Raw genomic sequence first — 21336 nt, 5'->3', positions numbered from 1 at the left:
ACATTATGAGGAAGTAGTTACCTTTTTGACAAATGTTTACAAGATCTGGAACTATTTTGCAGATTACTATGACTTACAGTAAGAGAATGGAGATAGAAGGCTAAATGAAAGCAATTTATGAAGAAATTTCAGGAAGCTGACATCATTAAATCTTCTAGTCTTGTCAGTGGTAGAAGCAAGATAAAAAGTATGGCAAATTTTGTTTTGAACTATTATACCATGAGCCAAATAAATTTTATTTCTTAAAACTCCTTCAACTATATCATCAATATTACAAATAATTTTGAATCATTCTGTTTCTTTGGTATTGTTGTTCTTTCCTGCATGTTCTTACTCCTGTCCTAGTGGAACTGTAGATTTATGACCATATAAGAGATAAATTCATATCTTGAACATACAACAAAATGTGCTAATGAAAAGAAAGAGGCAGAGGTGTTGTACTAAATTTATGGTTCCTGAGAGTGGTTATCTGCATGGGGGCAGAGTGAAAGTTTTAATAAAGGAGCCAGATCATTCATAACTCTGCTCAAAACCCTCCAGTACCTCTCCATTTTAATTATGCTAAAAGCCAAAACCTTGCAAAATCATTCAGGGCCCTAGTGATCTAGTCCTGCCCACACTTCACCCAATTTAATTTCTGGCCTCATTGCCTGTTGCTTTCCCCCTTGCACACCCCATCCTTACTGCTTTTTGACCTTGTCACTCATATTTCTTCCTCAACATTGAAAGTGATACAACTGGCTTGAGAACATTGGCTTGGTATCTCTTCCTTCAGATGTTTACTGAGAGATCCATTCATGATCTTCAGTCTAACACAGAGAGGATTTATTCTGAAGGTCAAATAGCCACCCTGAAAAAATTCTAGGACATTTGGCAGCCTTACATAATCACTTCCCTCCCCCCCCCCAAATTCTGAAACTGTTATACAAACCTGGAATGTTAACCGATTCATTAGTTCAACTTGAATATATAATTAAAAATATGATTTCCAAAATTTTAGATACTGAATTGCTTTATTATAAAAAACCTATTCTGCATTAAAATTTCAAAAAGGTCACTAGACATGTACCACAGATTCAAAACTATGAATTGTCTGGTTTTATTTACACCACAGTGGATAAAGGTGGGAACTCCAGCTAATGTAATGGGATCAAGTGCTAGGACTGGACTGTAACAAATAAGGTGCAGAAATAAGAAAGTAAGGTATGCATGTTTTTACTCACCTGCATAATTCATCATTTAGGCAGCTGTGAATTACATTGAGGCAAGTAGGGGGTGGAATTATGTTCACTGCACATGGCTTGCTGTGAAGAGCTTCTTTGGACTGCTGACAAGGTATATCAGATTGAGCACAGTCACAAAAAGCCAACATCTGGGCAACGTTAAAAGGCATATTTTGATAGAAGAACCGTATGGCTGTTTGGCAGTGTTTCACATCACACAGATCTCCATTTGTTGTGCATGCTTTAAGGTAAGGGGCCAACTGTGCATTACACACAACATCCCCTACACACGCCTCTGTCACTTCCAAACAGGACTGGATCCCGTTGAATTCTGAAAGAAATGGATATGCTCAGGTCATGAAAAAGTAAACACAAAACCATACATTTAGAATCTGCAAAAATTGTGAGACATCTATGAACAAAATACAATGATGTGCCAATGTGCCATTTTTGGCAAACATTACTTTCTTTAGAGTAAGTATGAATATCCTGAGTCCTGAGCAGTGTGCTATTTGAAGCATCTATCATCTATATTGGGTATGTATTGTGATCCAGAGTGATGGGAAATGTATTGGGCCCAAACCAAGTTGTAGTAGAAAATCTCTGAATCCAAGTCTCCCAAATGTAGACAATAAATTTTCAGAACTTGCATTTGAACTATACAGCTTATGGTGAATTAATTGGCTCAAATCAAAATCATCATAGTTCTGTTGCACATTACTGGAAGCAGATAGGAATCTCAAATAAAAGTCTATGTAATTCTTCTAGCCTATGAAGATGTTCACATTCTGGAAAACACAGGTATATGTGAATACTAACCCCATCCTCACTACTACCACATGACTACACAAACATAATTGGCCCCAAACTATTTAATTTATGTAATGAAAATATCTATGAAACAATCAAAATCTAGAATTTGGTTTCAACTGTAAAATATGTCTCAGAACATCCATGAATAGCTAATGAAAGGACAAACAATTATTGTGGAAGAAATTTTTTTATATTGGAAGTGTTACCCACATAATTTATGTTGTACTAACCTAACTTGAAGAAGTCTGATAACTATTTTTAAAGTATCTTGTCCAGTTTTTTACAAGGCAGATCAAAATGATTACTTATAAACATTACCATGATAGGAAGGAGTAGTTAGATTCCATTTGAATGTATCATCCTCATTCATGTTATCTAGAAGGAAAACAAAGAAACTGTCTCATTATTTAATTTTTTCCAAATTTCCTTGGAGAATTTATAAATGAGCAATTGGGAAAAAAATACATACAAGATCCTATAACACTCATTTAACCACTGATATTGAAAATTAGGAGGGTTCAGAAGAAGAAAAGTAAACCTCTGAAACATCATTCATGTGAGTTAAACTGCTCTGCTTTGAGGATTCAATTACTTGATGATCTAAACAAATGCTAATTAATGACTAGACCATGTGCACTGAAGTAAGCAAACACTGTCTGGGGAAAGAGAACAGAAGGAATGTTGTCTGAACAACACCAAAATAATCCCATCCCAGTAAGTTCTTAATTAGACATGAAATGTAAAAATTGTTTCCACGTCTGGTTACTTTAACCTCCAAGAGTTCTTGGGAATTATAATTATAGAACTGGAAAATCTCTTGAATAGAAGTGAACTCAGTTGCCATTGATTTCTAAAATCTTTCAAGAAATACCCATTGAGTCCTTCCTATGTACTGAGTCATGTCCTGAAGATGCAAATCTGCAGTCGCTGTCATTGAGCATCCCCAGAGTGTGTAAGGAAATAGAAACTAAAGCCAAATAAAACACAAGGAGCTCTAGTAGGTATATGCATAAAATGGGAAGGAAATAGATGACCAGAATTTTATTTTAAAACAAAAATTAAGTATTTTCCATTGGCTATTAAGATATTAACTTTTATGTAATGAAAATATCTATGAAACTTAATCAAAATCTAGAATTTGGTTTCAACTGTAAAGTATGCCTCAGTTGGCACAAACACCCTTTCATAACTAGTCTGTTCACCACCTGGCTATGTGTTCATTTTCCTTGCCTGACAGCCCACTGCACCTACATGATGGTACAATCAGGAAAATTCTTCCTATCCCAAATATGTCACAACCTTTCCAGACTCTGTGTGCTTTCCCATCAATTTTTGATACATATTTTTTTCATTTTTTCTATTGATTGTTTACTCAATATTTCTTGTTGAGTCTACTTTCCTGTCTCTTCATGGAAGACCTGAAGTTCCTGTCTATGTCAGTTGTCCATCTTAAATGACATCCCAAACAGATCTCAGTGAGTCACATGGTTTTTCTATAAAATAAAAAAAGCCTGGGACAGACATCTGTTATGGGTTAATACCTCTACATGGGGACTTATAGGGAGGGTTGTTCCATGCATCAAAAAGTATTGAAGAAACTACCCTTAATGGTTAAGTACGGACTCATTGGTATAAACTGAATGATTGTACCCTGCCCCCAAATTCATGTTGGAGCCCTAACCACCAGTGCAGTTGTGTTTAGAATGATGTATCCAAGATGTAATAAGGTTAAATGAGGTCATAAGAGTGGGGGGCCCTATCTGATTTGGTTAGTGACCTTGTAAGAAGAGACAGTAGAATTTTCTTTCTCTCTCTCCTCCCTCAGAACACACCAAGGAAGGGTCATGTGAAGACATGGCAGGAAGGCAACTGGCTACCTATAAGCCAGTAAGAAAGGAGCTCTCATCTAAAGCAGATCCTACTTGACCTTAATCTGGGATTACCAGCCTCCTACGAGAAAATAAAATTTATTTCTTAAGCCACCCAGATTAGTTTTGTTCTGTTGGTCTATTCAGATGATTCAATTGTTATATGAGTGGTTGGTATCCAAAATGAAAAAGAGCTGCATTTAGTATGGGAAAATAAATTTAATTTTTGATGGTGTACTGTTTTCATACGCAATGAATAATGTATTTCAATAGATTTTCTGCATATTAAATGCAGAACTCTTACTAGGTAAACATGCAAAATGATATAGTAACTTGTGTTTCGTGCACTCCAGCAAATGAACAGTGCTTATAAGAGAAAAATAGAAGTTTGTTTGCACACTCTCATAGCATGAAGTTGGTTGTATTGTCTTGACCTTGCATAAGTATGAGGCATTTGGAAAAGCTAATGTGCGAGGAACATTCACTTATTTTTAAATATTTTAATTTGTTCTAATTAGTTATGCATAATGGTAGAATGCATTTTGACACATTGTACACAACTTCTCCTTCCTCTGGCTGAACATGGAATATTCATTTAATAAAAACAACTTTTTTAAAAACTTAAGACAAAAAAAGCAGATTCCTCAGAATTTAAACAAACAAACAAACAAAAGACCAGCTGAAGGAAGAATACTTCCTAGACTTTTACATTTTTTTCATATGATATATTTGCATGTGTGTATAAATATATATATGTATATAAACACACACACATACACATACATAAGTATATATGCTTTTCCCAGAGGATATTTTAAATAATAGCATAATTGTTGAGAAGAAGGTAAAGGACAATAAATTCTAGGAATAAACAGAAGCAGACACCAACCATCTGAATTTCGAAATCATATACAAATGTATTAAAAATATGCACATTTCCCTCAGGTATCATCAGAATTTCTCCCATACAATTACTCCATACAAATATTTCTATTTAAATTTTATAATGTGACAAAATAAGTTAATCATAAACTAATAGATACATTTCTATGAAATGATTAATTAAATTTAAGCAGAAGACTTCTTTCTCAGAGGATATACACTAACATTTAATATAAAAGAGATCCTCAGAGGAGACTGAACAGGGTGGGGTGCAAAGGTGCATGCTTGAAATCACAGCAACTGGACAAACTGAAGCAGGAGGATGGCAAGTTTGAGGTCAGCCTAGGACACTTAGAGATATCTTCTCCCCCAAAGTAAATAAATAAATAAAAGGGATGGGATGTGGCTCAGTATAGAGTACCCTTGAGTAGTTCAATCCACGGGGGGGGGGGGGAGAGAGAAGAGAGAAGAGAGAAGAGAGAGAGAGAGGAGAGAGAGCCTGAAACCATGGAAGAAAGAAGAAGATAAAAGGCTGGTATCTTGGAAACCTAGATTTTCTCCCAGCTTATTTTCCCTTTCTTGTTACATTGCTGCTACCTATGTCCCATATGGAACACACCGTGGTTTCCTTAGAGAATGTTTATATCTACCTTGTCAGTTTTACAGCTTCCAAAATATTGTTCACCCATGTAAAAAATTTGTCCTTCTCTGAATTTTATGCTGATTGTCTTATCAAATACTAATTTCAAACTCTTGCCCTGATATTCATCACTGATGTCAATCTTCTTCTCCACCTCAGATCTTGTCATTGTGCTGGCTTACTTCTGTGCCCTTTGGAAAAAAAATCTCATCTACCACCTTACTTCATAATTCCCTATGATCTTCACCTGCCCTCCAACTATGTCACACCAGTAATTCAACTCTAAACTTGACGTTTACTTGAATTTCTCTCTTTTTGATTACAAATATGAATTATTCTACTATCTTCAAAAAACTTCCCCTCATTTAATCTGTATATGTACCTCCGGCAATTTTGTCTTCATATTTCCTTCCAATCTTTTAAACATCTCCTGAATTCACTGACAGTTTCCATCCTAGATATATACACTAATAGGTGAACTTCGTCACTGTTATCCCCTCTTTATTTTCTTATTAGTTCCTCAGTGTAACTACAGCCTTATACATTTATACTGTTTAGTTTTCTCATAGAAACATCATATGATATGCAAACAGGTATCCCTGCAAAAATAAAAATGGCCCATAAAATTCTTCTAACATATAGTATTTCATATGTCATCAAACATTATGCATTCAACTCAAGCTTACTATCTTACCATTTCCTTCATCATTCTCATAAGATGTCCTTGATTCACATTTAATGCTGAAAGTAGAGCCTTTCGTTGGGAACCACTTTGAGCTAGAGGGTAGAGCTGGAAAATGTCATGTGCATTCCATGAGAGTAGAGACTACATCTCCCTGTCTTATATTTCCACTTAATGGCACTTGATAAGCATGATTCAAATGTATTGCATGGGTATTATTCACCACTTCATCCATGAATAATCAATTTTACCACCATCTCTGAATCATGCACATTAGCATACATATCTTATATTTTTCATCTTGAAAAAATCTCCTCTTTACAATAACCTTCTTTCAAAAAGTATCCTTAGTTTCTGCCTCCAATTTCCCTCCTCCTATTTCCTTACAGACTCTTTAAACTCCACCTTCAATCCTGTCATTGTGCTTTCCACTCCACAGATGTTTTCATCAAGGTCATCTGTAACCTCCACATTGTCAAATGCACTTAGTGTGTTTTTGGTCCTGAATATCTGTATCACATCATGGAATCCTCTGGATCTTTCATTTCTCCTTTGGAAACTTCCTATACTTGACTTGACTTCCTGCCACCATTCTTCCTTGTTTTACCCTCTCTCTCTAGTATATCCTTCTAGGTTTTTACTGCTCCTTTCTCTTCTCCCATACCAGTGAATGCTGCAGCATCCCAGAGGTCATGCACCTATTCCTTTTTCTCTTATTGATCAACTAATATCAAAATATGTCCAAAATTTGATAGCATCTCAACCTGCTGCCAATCTGTTCCAAGATACCATGCATGTCTTCATTAAAGTCATCTAGTCCCATAGTCTTATATGCCATCTAGAAGTGAATGATGACTCTTTCAGTATCTTCTTACTGTACAGATCTCACATCCATATGCTATATATAGAATTTAGACATAAATTCCGTTATGTATGATTTCCTACTAGATACCTTTGCTTAGATATCTCATAAACATTTCAGACTTAAAATGACCAACTCTAACTCCCAAAGCCTCCTTTGTTCCCAACTAAAGCTTCTTCCAGGAGCTGTTCCTATATTTGTTAATTAAAATAAAGCCAGCAGATCCTTATAAGTACTCAAGACAAAAACTTGGGAGTCAACTTTGATTCTTTTTCTGAAGTTCTATAAGATCAAGTAATATCAAAATATGTCCAGAATCACACATTTTCCCATACTGGATCATCCTCCATCATGTTTTGCTACCTTATTTTAAAAGCCTTCTACCTGGCTTTCCTACTCAGGTCTTTGCTTCTCTTAGTTTTCAAACAAACAACAACAACAACAACAACAACAACAACAAAGATCCTATTAAAGATTAAAACTCAGGCCATGCCTCTCTCCAGACCAAAACCTTCCATGATTTACTATATGACTTAGAGTAAGAGCCAAGGTTTTGAAATAACCTACAAATACAATGTGATTTTGCACCTGTTATGCTTCTGATTTCCACTCCTGCATCTCTCTCGCTTGCTCTTTCAATTCTAACTACAGTGTCTCTGCTTGTCCAAACTCTAAACACATTCACAATTCTAGACTTTTTAACTCACTGTTTTTTTTTTTCTGCCTTAACTATTCTCTCCCCCAGATACCCACATGGTGCATTTCCTTCTCTTTTGAAATATTTATTTAAACATTAATTTCCTCAAAGAACCTCTCTGACCACTCCATTAAAATTACAAACCACCTACTCAGATCTCTTTTCCCCCTACATGTTTTATCATTCTTTTTAGCACTCATTGCTGCTTAAAAATATACCTTAAAACCTTTATCCTGTTAATTTTCTCCAGGTTACACAGCAGATGCTGAGGTGCACCACTCAGCTCCCCTGGGTGAACTAGGTACTAGTGTTTCCCACATCCTAGGTGTGTTGTTGGGTGATAGGTCACCCCCATACTTTTCCAATCATTGCCTTCCTCTAAGGGAAGTAGTCATAACAGGTCACAGACTTTTCCAGGTACAAAGGACCAGGTCCCTTGAATCTGTAACTCTGAAAGTCCATTCCTGGAACAAAGCTTTCTGTGGAAGCAGTTAAGTTAGTTCTCCAGAGTAACCATATTTCATTTCTACCTCACCTTCCATCTAACTCTGTGTCTTCTTTTTAGCTTTGGCTCCTACGGGTGCACCTCAATACATTTCCGACATGTAAACCTCTGTCTCTGTGTCTGTTTCCAGGGAAACTGGTACAGACACTCCTGGAGTCAGAATGCAAGCTCCTGGAGAGCAGTGATTTTTGTTTCACTTACTCTTTTATCCTAGGACTTAGAATATGGCCTGTGGCAATCACAATAAATAAACGATCATCACTTACCACATTTAATCCTTTTATTTAATATTTAAAATCCTCTGAAACATAGCATGGTCCTTCAATGAAGGACATATTTGTTTTTAAATCCTATTGCATAGGACCTAACACACTGTAAATGTCTCCTATTTGTTCAACAAATGAATGAATGAAATTAACATTATGCCAAAACCTCAAGACACGTTTTCTCTTTCTTTGTAGTCCCATTTGGACACAGTTGTGGTATTGAGCTTTCCAATTTTAGTTTTCTAGGAAAAACACAGAAATGATAGAGTTGGAATGAGAAGCCAAATATTTTCCCTCATTTTTGTGATTATACTGATTACTGCTAATTTTGATTTTGTGAATACCAACCTAAAGCTGTGTCTTCACTGAACCCATCCTCAGCGTCTTCACTTAAGGTGGGGACTTGATTCATTTGAGCATCCTGCATACAAATGTCTTCAAATAAACTTTTCCAAATTTGAGTACAGTCTACTTTGGAAGGGTCACTGCATGGACACTTCCATAAAATCATTTCTTTCAGCCTTTCTCTTAATGCTGCACACAGTTGTCTTCCACCCAGGCTCTTGCATTGTTCTGTCTCTCTGCCACACGTTTTCTTAAAATTCTCATAAAACGTAGTGCACTGTTCAGATTCCTGACAGACATTGGCACAGTCAGTCTTCTGTTCAGCCATTAACGATGTGTCTTTCTTATGGAACCACTGAGTAGTATTTGACTTGGAAGCCAAATCGGAGGACAGTATTAACTCTCCTATAAATGAAGAACAACTAAAAATGAAATAAATTCATGTATTTATGACTCTTCAATATGCTTTTAATAAAGCATATAAACATATTTTTATAAATATCCCAATACCCCTTGTCTTTCAAAAATCAGTGGGAAATTACTTCAAAGAGCAGTTACAAATGACGTTGAATTTTTGAAAGTTGAGAAACTGAACAAAATAATTTAGAGTTTGCATAAACAACATAATGTTAATGCTCATTTTTAATGGTATTTTGTCCTTTCCATTTACTGTCTGTCTTTTCATTACATCTTCATGGTTAATAAAATCATTTAACTTATGTACAAGGCAATCCATTATTTCTTACACAAATTTTTATGAATTTCCATTTTCTCCCACAAATGTGCCTTTACTAAAGTGTTTCTCTATCCATGCAAAGTCAATTTAGACATTTTTTGTAATTCCTCTGTCCCCCATGAAATGAATTATGTAGATATACTGTTTGTCTATTTTAAAATTTCTATACGTACACCTTGTACATGGTAAGGTAAGACTTTTTGGCCCATACTCAACAGCAATTTATGCCCCTTGGTGGTTCTACTGCCTTCATTGAGAACACATCTTCTATTAGAAAGACCCAATAAGCCTAGAATTGTATAAATTTTATATGAAGAAGATAGGGAGAGTAACTTCAGCACAAGATTCTTAGTAGATTTACAGGCTTTTTTTTTTTTTGTCTACTTCTAAAATGTCTTGCCTTCCTCTGAGGCACTTCAAGAAGACTTCCATGTCATATGTAGTGGGGCAGGCCTGTAATCTTAGTGACTGAGGAAGCCAAGGCAGAAGGACAGCAAATTCAAGCCCAGCCCCAGCAGTTTAGCAATATTTGTTTTGAAATTTTAAAATGAGGGGGCGGGGGTAAAAGCTGGGGATATAGCTCAATGGCAGAGCACTATTGTGTTCAAACCCAGAACTGGGAATGAATGAATGAATGAATGAATGAATGAATAAATAAATAAATAAAAGACTTCTACTGCAATGCTTCTGAGACTTTAGTATTCTTCCTCTAGCCATTCATTCTTGTCTTCGGGATGTCTGCTCTTCTTGTACTTTTAAGTTAATTTTTTTTTCTATTAAATGAGTGTTCCCACACATTAGTTTTTCAAATGCCTCATACTTATGCAAGATACAGACAATATGACCACCTTCATGTTATAAAAGTGTGTAAGTACAAACTTCCATTGCACTCTGCTAAGCACTGTGCAGCCTCCATTGTGCATGTGTTTTTGCTACTCGACCATTTTCCACCTTTACTAATAAGACCTCACAATGAATCATTATATTTTATAAATCAGAGTCCTAAATAAGAACAGAGACCATCTCTTAAATCCCTAATAGCTAGCATGTCCAGGCATTCATGTACAAGATGTAGGTAATTTAATGCTACCCTGATATAATTCACTCTCTTATATTGGTAATTATATATTTTGATATGAAATAAAATGTAAAGCTACCTAAATGTCAACATATTTGATAATATATACTTGTAATATAACTGAATATTTGTAACAAAATAATTAAAATTTGTATATAAAATATAGTATAACTATATATGTATATGTATATAGCCACTTTAAATTAAATATCCTGACTAAATATAAATTTTGCTCAATGTTGTCAGATACTCAAGAGCAGGGACTATCTCATCTAGAATCATATTCCTCAGAGTTTATACAACATCTACATATATAAATTGAGTAAAAAATATCTTAGATACAAGACTTAGATGCTCAAAATAGTTAATGAATTTTAATATTTACATCATATATTTATTGATCATTTTCTATCTTTCAGAAACTTTATTGGGAGTTTTACCATATTAAAAAAACCAGAAATGCCAAAACCAATTTTTCCAAGAATATGTATATGCTGGGGAACATTTTGGTAAAGCAAAAGAAAGAAAGAGAGGTCAAGGCTTCGTGGAGAATGCTGCAGCTAATACAGAAGGAATGCTAAAATTTCAGTGTTTATTTCCTTTACTATTTTAAGCTGAAATATCAGCAATCCCTTGAATATGCCTTCCAAACCTAACAATCAAGTCAGGTCTATCATGAAGTGCGTTTGTGAAATTGTTTAGGTCTTCTTTTCTATCTCATAGTTCTAAGGTTTTTGTAGGACTGGTTTATCAATATTTCCACATTGCAGGGTTTAATAAATTCCATGTGGGAAAAGTGGTTTTAGCATGATAGTTGATTTCATTTTAACTGCTCTCTACTTGTATATATGTGCTTAACTGATAGCAATATTTTATCCTAACTTGGTGTGATATAAATGATGATCGAGATAGAAATGTTTCAATTTCTTGAAACAAAATAATATTTTGATAAATATTTCAACATGCTTACATTTCTGACTAATTCAATCTAAAACTGGTAGAGATCCCTATTTAGCAAACTAATGTCATTCACAGGACCTGTCCTATTTAATGTCTCCTTTTAATTGCTAACTATTTTCTGGGTCCCCTCTTTTACTAGTTTAAAAAAATTAACAGTAGTTTCTTTTCCTACCATTAAAAACTTCCTTTTGGTCTCTCTAACTAGATTATGACATTGTTACTGAAAATACTTTTCTTCTCACTTCTCACTTCTCCTTTCCTAATGAATTTATTTTCCTTTGTGTTTTTATCTGCTCATAAGTCTTTAACTTCAAAATTTGTGCCTCTATTTTATATTTTTCTTCTCAACTCAAAATCTCTGTTTCCAAATACTAGTTGAATAAGGCATGTTCTATTACTTTTTTATTTTCAATTTTATTTTTAGCATGGGAAACTTCATAAAAAATTATAAACATTCCTAATTTGAATGTTCCAAAGAATGTTTCAGAAAAAAATGTTTCCAAATATAATGATATTTTTGTTCCCAATCCATAATTTCTTCTTTATTTTTATTTCATTGTAATCGCTTTGAATATCATGTTTAGTACATTTTCTTCTCCCACTATTCAGCTGGTCACCAGTTCCTACTAATTATAACTCATAGACATACTTAAAATATCCCCTCTCCTTATAATTCTCAGCACATGTGTTAGTTTAGGCATGTGACACTGTTATGGTTTGGATGTGAGGTGTCCCCCAAAAGCTCATGTGTGAGACAATGCAAGAAGATTTAATGGTGAAATGATTGGATTATGACATCCTTAACCAAATAAGTGAATTAATTCTATGATAGGGATGAACTGAGAGGTAACTGAAGGTGGGTAGGGTGGGGCTGGAAAAGATGAGTCATTAGAGGCATTCCCTTGGGGTATATTTTTGGTGAGCTGACCTTAGTCTATCTCTCTTCTTCCTGATCATTATGTGAACCTCTTCTCTCTACCACATTCTTCTACCATGATGTTCAGTCTCACCTGGGGCCCTAAGGAATGAATCTGTCCTCCTGTGGAATGAGACCTCTGAAACAGTGAGCTCCTGAATAAACTTTTCCTCCTCTATAGTTTTTTCTGGTAGGGTCTTTTAGTCACAGTAGTGAAAAAGGTAACTAAAACAGATGCCTAGCCACCAAATTTTTTTGATGCTTTTTAATTTATATCCTGCTTGCATCTTTCTCTCCCTTCCATTCCATCTTCTGCCTTACAACCTTATCATTTGGAAAGCTGATTCTTCATTCCTCTGTTTAAAATCGATAACAGATCCTCATATCAAAGGTTTAAAGTCTAATCTCATTAGAAAGCTATAAGTTCAGCTTGCCTCATTTTTATTAACATCTGGTTTCTTTCCAACGTTATACCCTAATACTTTTCCATTCTACAATCCAACTTAACAAAAGATTTGTTGCTCTCCAAATGTGCTCTGCTTCATTGTATTTCCTCTATTTTAAAAATCCATTTTGTTTGTCTCCCTAAAGGACACAGTTCATCCTAAAAGGCTATGTCTGCCACAATTTTTAAAAAATATTTTTATAAAATAAAAATTGCAAAGTGGTGCTTAAGGACTGGCATATCTCCAGCCCTTTTTAATATTTTATTTAGAGACAGGGTCTCACTGAATTGCCTTAGGGCCTCACTAAGTTGATGAGGCTGACTTTGAACTTGAGATCCTCCTGCCTCAGCCTCCTGAGCCACTGGAGGAACAATCTATGACTGCAATTCTGTGAAGCCTTCTGGGTCACCATTATTTCTTCCTATATGACTTTGAATATTTTTATTGTGTGTGAATATGTGCATGAATATTATATAGAATAGAGTACATTGTACAAATGATATTCAGCAATCATCATTTTAATTAAGGATTGAAATCATATTAAATATGTTTTCAGATGAGATGGAAATTAAACTAAAATCAGTAAGAAAGACACCTAGGAAATCCCAGATATTTGGAAATTAAGCAACAAGTTTCTAAACCATGAGTCAAATGGGAGATTCCAAAGAAAAGAAAATATTCTGAATTAAATAAAAATTAAAATATAGCATAACAATTTGTGTGTGTAGCTAAGACAATTCTTGAAAGGAAATTCATAGTATTAAATATTCATGTCAGGAAAAGAAGAAAACCTTAGATCAATGATCCAAGTTTTTATCTGAAGAAAATAGAAAATTAAGAAAAATTTAAAATCACCACAAACAAACACACACACACACACACACACACAATGAGCCAACAAAGGACAAAATCAGAAAAGAAAAAGAGGAAGAAGGAACACAAATTATAAATACCTGAATGAATGAGAGGACATCACTACCACTCCTACAGACATTAAAAAGAACAGAATATTAGAGGAGCAACTTAGAGATGGCAATAAAAAAAGAGTTCATTAGAAACTCTAAATATAAAAATCCATAAAATGGAAGACACCAACTACTAAAGCTCACTCATGAAGAAACAGATAACTGAATTAGTATTGTAACAATTAAGTACATTGAATTTGTGTCTTGGAACTTCCAATGAAGAATAGCCTAGATACTTTCACTGGTTGATTGACTTAATCTTGAATTAAAAAAAAAAATAATGCCAGCTCTTTGTATACTGTTCCAGAATATGAAAGAGAAGGAAACACTTCTCAGTTCATTTGAAGAGGCCAGTGTTAGACAACAAAACTAAAGATCTTATAAGGCAAGACAATATGCCAATATACTACTACATGAACATAGATATGTCAGCAAAATATTAGCAATCCAAAACCTTGCAATAAGTAAAAAGAATAATATGTCATGATTTAGCAGGATTTAGCTTTGGAACAAAGACCTGGATGAACAAGCATTACCTGATTTATTGACACATTCTTTTCCAAGAAACTTGTTCACAGTACAGTACAGGTCATCTGTGCAGAGACACTCTTTAAACTGGAAATTGCTGTCCACAAAAGACTGGATTCTCAGGTTACAGTGTGATAAATTACTTATCTTGCAAGGGTCACCTGGATTTAACAATCAAAATATAACACTCCAGATATTAATATGAACATAACTTTTGGATCCTTTTCTCCAAAGTACTTTATAATTTATTTATTTACTTAGTGCCAGGGATTGAACCCAGGGGTGCTTAACCTTTGAGTTGCACCCCAAGCCTCCTAAAGCACCTAGATGCCAATCTGGGTAATTCTTTAGTACGACAAGATTATATAAGGTTGTTGCAGGATGATCAAATAAATGACTTTTTACACAAGATATCTATTTTTACTGTGCTTTTCCCAGAACATACTTCATAAAATAAATGGAAACTTTCTGCATTTTAAAGTAGTTTGTCCCGACATAAAATGCCAATATTTGCACTTCGGAAATACTCAAAGCTGTCCTTTTATGAAATCACCAGAATGATTTCTATTCTGTTATTTTAGATACTTCATTAGCTATTTTGTCTTAATCTGCTATTTTATTTTATATGTCATTCTGATATATGTAGGTGTCTCTAAATTTATTGAGAAATGAAGTGAACCTGGCACTTATAAGCACTCCATAAATATTATTGAACAAATCTTTTATAACTCATAATATTTAATTTTCTGTTTTAATTTAAAAAGCTATATTCCTCTATCCCAGTTTTCTTTTATACATTGTTTTGGATGAAACCACTTAAGTTTATATTGTCTGTGAATTTGAAAATATTTCTATTTCATCTTCATGCATGAGATAATTATGCAAATATTTTTGCAAACTACCACAAATGTCTTGCCATTATATACTAAAATACATAAATAAGTGATAATTCATGACACATGAAGTGTGATATTTTAGAAACACATTTTAAATTGCCTTATATAACAAGGAGTTTCATCATCAATACAAATAACAAATTTCGTTGTCCTCTGTCTTCATCCTAAAATTATTTTATTACTTTAAGCAAATTATTTTTCCTGAATAGAAATATGAATATTGGATTAGATAGCTATAACTTTCCTTCCAGTGTGAATAGTCCATGTACTTTCTCAAGGACACACAAGAGCAGAAACTGTCTGCCTTCCTACACATTCTGTATAATTCACTGAGGTCATGTTGCTGGGCCAAGCCTGCTGATGGATGTTGTACACATGGGCATTGTTAGAACTGTAGGTTGCTACTTTTTAACACAATGCAGTCTGAGGTAAAGGAAGCATTTGAGGATAGTCAAGAGTCATGAGCAGTATGTGATCTAATCTTTGTAAAATGGAGAAATGAAAAAAAATCATGGAGAAATACATTTTGAATTTCCCTTTAGTATTTGTCTTACAGAATGTTTCACAACATTCATCAGCATTTAGAATATTGTAATAGTCATAATATAAGAAGGTTATATTTGTCATTATGTTAAAATGTTGCATTTTAAAACTAATTTTATCATGCCATTACTAGAAAATGTCCCCCTGTATAATCAGTTTAATATGTGTATTTTGTGTGAATGGAGCCTTACTATAATGATTTTGTTATCCACTGTACTGCCTACATGCCCTAGCTGAATTTCCACCCTGATCTTGTCTGTCTTTGAGGACAGAATGTCTTAAGGCCACAGGCTCCTCTTCAGTGGGCTAGCCAAAACCATTCAGATTCAAGATGGCTGCCAGAGTGATTCCCCAGACCTCTAATTTCATTTTAATCTAATTTTCATACTGAGCAACACACCTATAAGCCACCATGATAAGAAGCACCCCACCATAAAAGGAGAGAAAAGATGTGGTGGCTGAGTTCTGAGAAGTCTCCACCTATACCAGGAAAAGACATAAATGTCCTTCACTTTATTAGCCTCTTTCTCCCCTCATTTCTTTTCTCCACTCCCCAACAGGTCAAGAAATTGATTTATTAGTCTGTTTCCCACTTCTGTTACCCTTGGCCAATACAAGTTTCTTTTGCTGCTCATCCAGTACTGAGTCTTGTTATAGGTCTCATGACTCTGAGAAGGAAAATGGGCCCAATTTCCAATTTTCATTTTGAGGAATTCCCCATTCATGGAATGATTTGGTAAAATTTTATTTACTATATATGCAGTTACTATATAGTAAGACTTTCCCCCTCAATCGTTGTTTTCTTCATTTCTTGAAACTCCCTTCAAATATTTGGAATGTAGTATAATTTAAAAATTTAAAATTTGTTTTAAATGACTCTTGACAGAATTGGAGTGAACAATAGTGTGTACTTGATAAGAATAAAGAACAAACTTTATAAATGTACAAATAAATAGCAATGGTTATCCCAAATATTATTCTTTAGTCCTTGACAAATTGACATATTAGCAGAATGCTATTTTATCTGAAGAATTTTATTTGTGATTCTAAGAAGCACACATATCATCTGAGCATTTTTCTTGATAAAACAAGTAAATGTAATCTTTAATTTTGCATCTGCCTTAAGTGTTAATCAGAGCCCATTAGTAATTAATCATATTCTTTTGCAATGAAATTCACCAGAATATGATGGAATGTAGATTAAGTGAATGTCAAAATTAAGTAAGACACTTAACATGAAGATTAACTTAGTTTCTAGAATTGTGGAAGAAAATATCAGATCTGATTTTTATCTTAGATAAAAGAAACCATTTTAGTTTATTTATAGCAACTTGTTTTACCTGAAACATTGCAGGCATCTTCCATTATTCTCCATGCATGTTTGCATCCATGTGCATCACTTAAGCATTGCTCTCTTAAATATGCACAAACATTGGTGTGGGAAGCAGATCCATTTTCTGAGCTTAGTCCCATAGCTTGAATAACAACAAGAAGACAGCAAAAGTTTGCGATGTTGCAGTCTGGTGGCTATTTTCCCCAAATCTAAGTTATTAAAAGAGCAGAATTGTGGAAAATAAAGCATGGTAAAATTATTATAAGGCTGAAATGCATCTTAAACTCCCCTCTAGCTGTAGATCTGTATTTCTCCTGTGTAAGATTCTTCAATGAATTGTCTGTACTGATTCTTCTCATTCTCACCACCTATTTTCAACCTACTTATTTTTAGGATTTTTCAACTTATTTATTTTTAGGACTCTTATTTGATCCAAACTACTCTTTAAAAGGTTTCTAATCACCTCATTAATATCAAATTTAATAGATTTAAGACTTTATCTGACCTCTTTTGACCATTAGTCATTTTTTTGATGTATTTGTTTTGGGATTGTCTTTCTTTGGCAACACTTTTATTGATTGTCTTGATATTTATCCAATCAATATATTCTGGCCATAGTGAATCTCTCCTAGATTTACCTTGCTCTTCTGTTAAAATGTATTTTCACTTAGGTTCTGTCCTTGGACCTTTCCTATTCTCATCTTATGCATTCTCTGTGGACAATTCTATGCTCTCTCAGTTTGAACTAAATTCCCTAGGCTAGGCTGGGGATATAGCTCAGTTGGTAGAGTTGCACAAGGCCCTGGGTTCAAGCCCGAGCACCATACACACACAAAAAAAAAAAAAAAAAAAAGAAGAAGAAAGAAAAAATTCTCTAGGCCAATGATGCTCAAAAATGTGATTCAAACCAATATTTTCCAATATTATAGCCACAGATAGAAAATAGTTTCCTCTATCTGAATGTTTGAAACCATAATTTCTCTAACATTGTCCTTTTCATCACTGTTTCCTAGTGGACCATAAGCAACGACAACATTATCAGAGGCACCCAAACCAGAAATCGTACATTCATGATAAATTCCTTGCATATCCTCAGTTTTACTCTTGCACATCTCTTCTTACAAAAATTGACTCTCACTTAGAGCATTTGATTAACACTTTCATTGGTCTGTCTGCCTCCAGTTTTATCTTATTCAGATATATTCTTTACACCTCCTAATCTACCTAATGCACCATTCTAGTATTGTAATTTCTCTACTTAGACCTTTTGGGTGGCTCCTTATGAGATGTTCCAGATTTCTCACCACTCACAATCTGGAAATCCACAAGAATTTATAATTTTCCAAAAGTCCCATGCTGTTTTACATCTCTGAGGATTTACTGTGCCATCCCTATAAATATTCAATTGTTTTCTTCTGAGTAACTCTCTTTGTCCTTTCAGATTGACCATAATCTTTACCTGTTTTAAGGAATCTTTCTCTGAATGCTATACCATCCTTTCCCTACACCCAAATTAAATTGACACACTTTACTTGTTATTCTAGAATCCTGAGAATTTCCTGATTGTCTATTTCACCTCTCTCTAGTGTGTGTTCATGTGCTTCTTTTCATCACTGAGTTCTAGGGTTTTATTGGGTAGCACTGGAGTTCATTTTTAGTTTTATCCCAAGATATTCAATAAATGCATGTTGTTTCAAACAAAACAGTTGTTTATAGGTCAGTAATACATAAATAAATAACATCTAATCAAAACAACACCTTCCAAATATTTACAAGTTATTCTTAGAGGAGGAGAAATGGTTTCAGAAAGTTTTCCAAAGGCAATCAAGAGATGCCAATGCTAATTTAATATGTTATAAAAGCAATTCAAGTTCATTTGACAACAATGCGAACCAACACTTGCTTAATAAATTTATAGAAAAACATGGAGACTACAATTGATTTATAGTTATATTAACTTTAAGCTACATTTTAATCACATTTGAATTTGAATATTTATAAAGATGATATTAATTATGAACCACCTGTGACAATATAGAGTTATAGGCTTGAAGTAAAGCCTTGAAATCTTTTCTGCTATCTTACCTCTTTTGAAACCTTGCTTCCTAAGAAGATACCAAGACAACTGATTTGACCATATGTACTACTTGCTGGGTCACTGCATTTGGAGGTTAGGCACATGGGTGTGGCTTGGTGACATTTTTCTTTTTGAGGGCTAGAGTGGAAATCGACATTGTCAGCTTTCTATTATTTTCAAGTGTTCAGGAACAACAATCATCTAGCTAAACCCCTGTGCTCTTAACTTGGCTAGCCTAGATAAAAAGGGTGTTTTTGATTCTGGTGAAAATTTACTTGGATTAATCCAGTTTTCAAAAACCCTCATATGGGGATTTTATGTCAAAAATGTAACTTATAAGAAACTGGCATTTTGCCATTTATCATCTGTCTTTTAAATGGTTACTTCAAGAAATTTACAGGTGATGATCCTGAATATATCATCAAAACATCCCCAGTACCTCTGCTAAATGATAATTTATGAATTCTACATAATATCATTCCTAAATCTACTTCACCTCCTTTGACATTTTCAAATTTTGGTTGAATAATACACTTAATTGATTATTTTACATGATTTTTCATATCTTCCACTCAAATACAATACTGAGTTAATTAAAGAAACCATACTGATTATTTGGCCCGCAACACCCCAAAACATAATTATCTTTCTAAAATATGTCTTATTCCTTCTTAAAATTCGTGACTCTATATTTAACTCAAGATTTTTCAAAAATTCTCCTGAATTGCTCAGTGAAAATTAGATTCTTTTTTAAAATTAATAATAAGAAGAATGCCTCACATAATAGAACTGTTATTTAATACAAAGAAAGACTGAAAATATATTAAGGATTCCTTTCCTTCTTGAATTATCTTTGATTCAATTTAGTTTGACTCTCCTTTTAAAGTTTAACACAATTTGAAATAAAGTTCTTTATTTTCTTGTCCACAGTTATACTTTTGTTCATCAATATCTATTAGCCTAGAGTAAACAGAAAATACCCTGGCTTTGTTTACTATTATCCAGCTATAATTACAGCTATCACTTTCCTGAATTTAATTTATAAGTTTCACTCAACACTGGAGAAGATAGAAAAACTCCAATAACACACAAAACAAGTAGATTGTTATTGATTCTACATTAAACACAGATGAATTCATTTTCATCATCTTCCTACAATATAGTCATAGGATGTAATATAGGAGAGGCAATTCCATACTTAGGTCATTAAATTTGATCAAAATGTGAAGCACTTAACGTGGTGTTGTTTTATTCTACTAAGTGAATCAGTAATATTAAGATTTTAAAATTAGAGTAAATGAGTGGTTTAAATTAAAATTGTTAATTTAATTTTAAAATAAAATAGATAATAATTCAAAATTTATCTTATAACTTGTAAATAGATACTGGAAGTTTTCATTTCTTTTTAAAGACTCTAGGACTTACATGAATTTCATAAAATCCTGGTAAATAACTCAAAGTTATTGGATTATTGTACAATTAAACAGAAACAACCAGAATGATTAATGCAATTCTTATATTATTCATTTTCTATCAAGTTAGAAATAAATAAATAAAAGAACTGTACATTTTTGTCAGTGATGAACGATGCTGAAACATAAATGTGTCGTGTAATTGGTATTCTACATTATAAACCCCGTTAAGCTTAAGTCACATGGGACTATATTCAGTTTGCAAATAATTAGTACTACAATGAGTTCAGATAAACCAGAAGCGCCATTCACTTACCCAGTAAAATGAGCACTATCATGCCGGATGACTTGGGGCTGTTCACCTGGACAAAAGGCACAAGTACTTATTCCAGCCACGTCCTAACAGAAACTGTCCTAAATAAGGTTTCAGCCTCTGTCGTGTGTACTAAGAACATTACTAATTCAAGTCAACTTCCTATGTCACTATTTCCTCACCAATCTTTCCTGAGCTGTGAACTTTCCTAATTATATTCAAATTCAATTATTCTCCTGAGAATGCTAATCCTGGATATTATGCTTCCAAGAAAGCCCACAAACCAATAATAAGGGAAATGATACATACTCTGCACATTCGTGAGAAAGCAGTTTTTTTTTTTTTTCTTC

At 33.9% G+C, this 21336-nt stretch overlaps 1 protein-coding gene across 1 annotated transcript in view; it reads right to left on the bottom strand.

Moving 5' to 3' along the window:
- The window catches only part of Gfral (GDNF family receptor alpha like), a 58492-nt gene extending 37481 nt beyond the window's left edge, over nt 1–21011 (bottom strand). Inside the window, exons 1-5 of the mRNA XM_046426707.1 lie at nt 20990–21011; nt 17192–17326; nt 14421–14579; nt 2355–2411; nt 1224–1554 (exon numbers count right to left, since the gene is read on the bottom strand). Of these exons, the coding sequence (XP_046282663.1) occupies nt 1224–1554; nt 2355–2411; nt 14421–14579; nt 17192–17326; nt 20990–21011 (704 nt within the window). The remainder of the gene's footprint in view (nt 1–1223; nt 1555–2354; nt 2412–14420; nt 14580–17191; nt 17327–20989) is intronic.
- Nucleotides 21012–21336: the final 325 nt, after the last annotated feature.

Source organism: Marmota monax, unplaced genomic scaffold (genome assembly GCF_021218885.2).
Source record: "Marmota monax isolate L192 unplaced genomic scaffold, Marmota_monax_Labrador192_F-V1.1 WCK01_AAM20220418_F8-fsc00247, whole genome shotgun sequence".
NCBI lineage: Eukaryota > Metazoa > Chordata > Mammalia > Rodentia > Sciuridae > Marmota > Marmota monax.
Note: the sequence above shows the minus strand (reverse complement) of the source record. Positions and strands in the feature narration are given on the sequence as shown.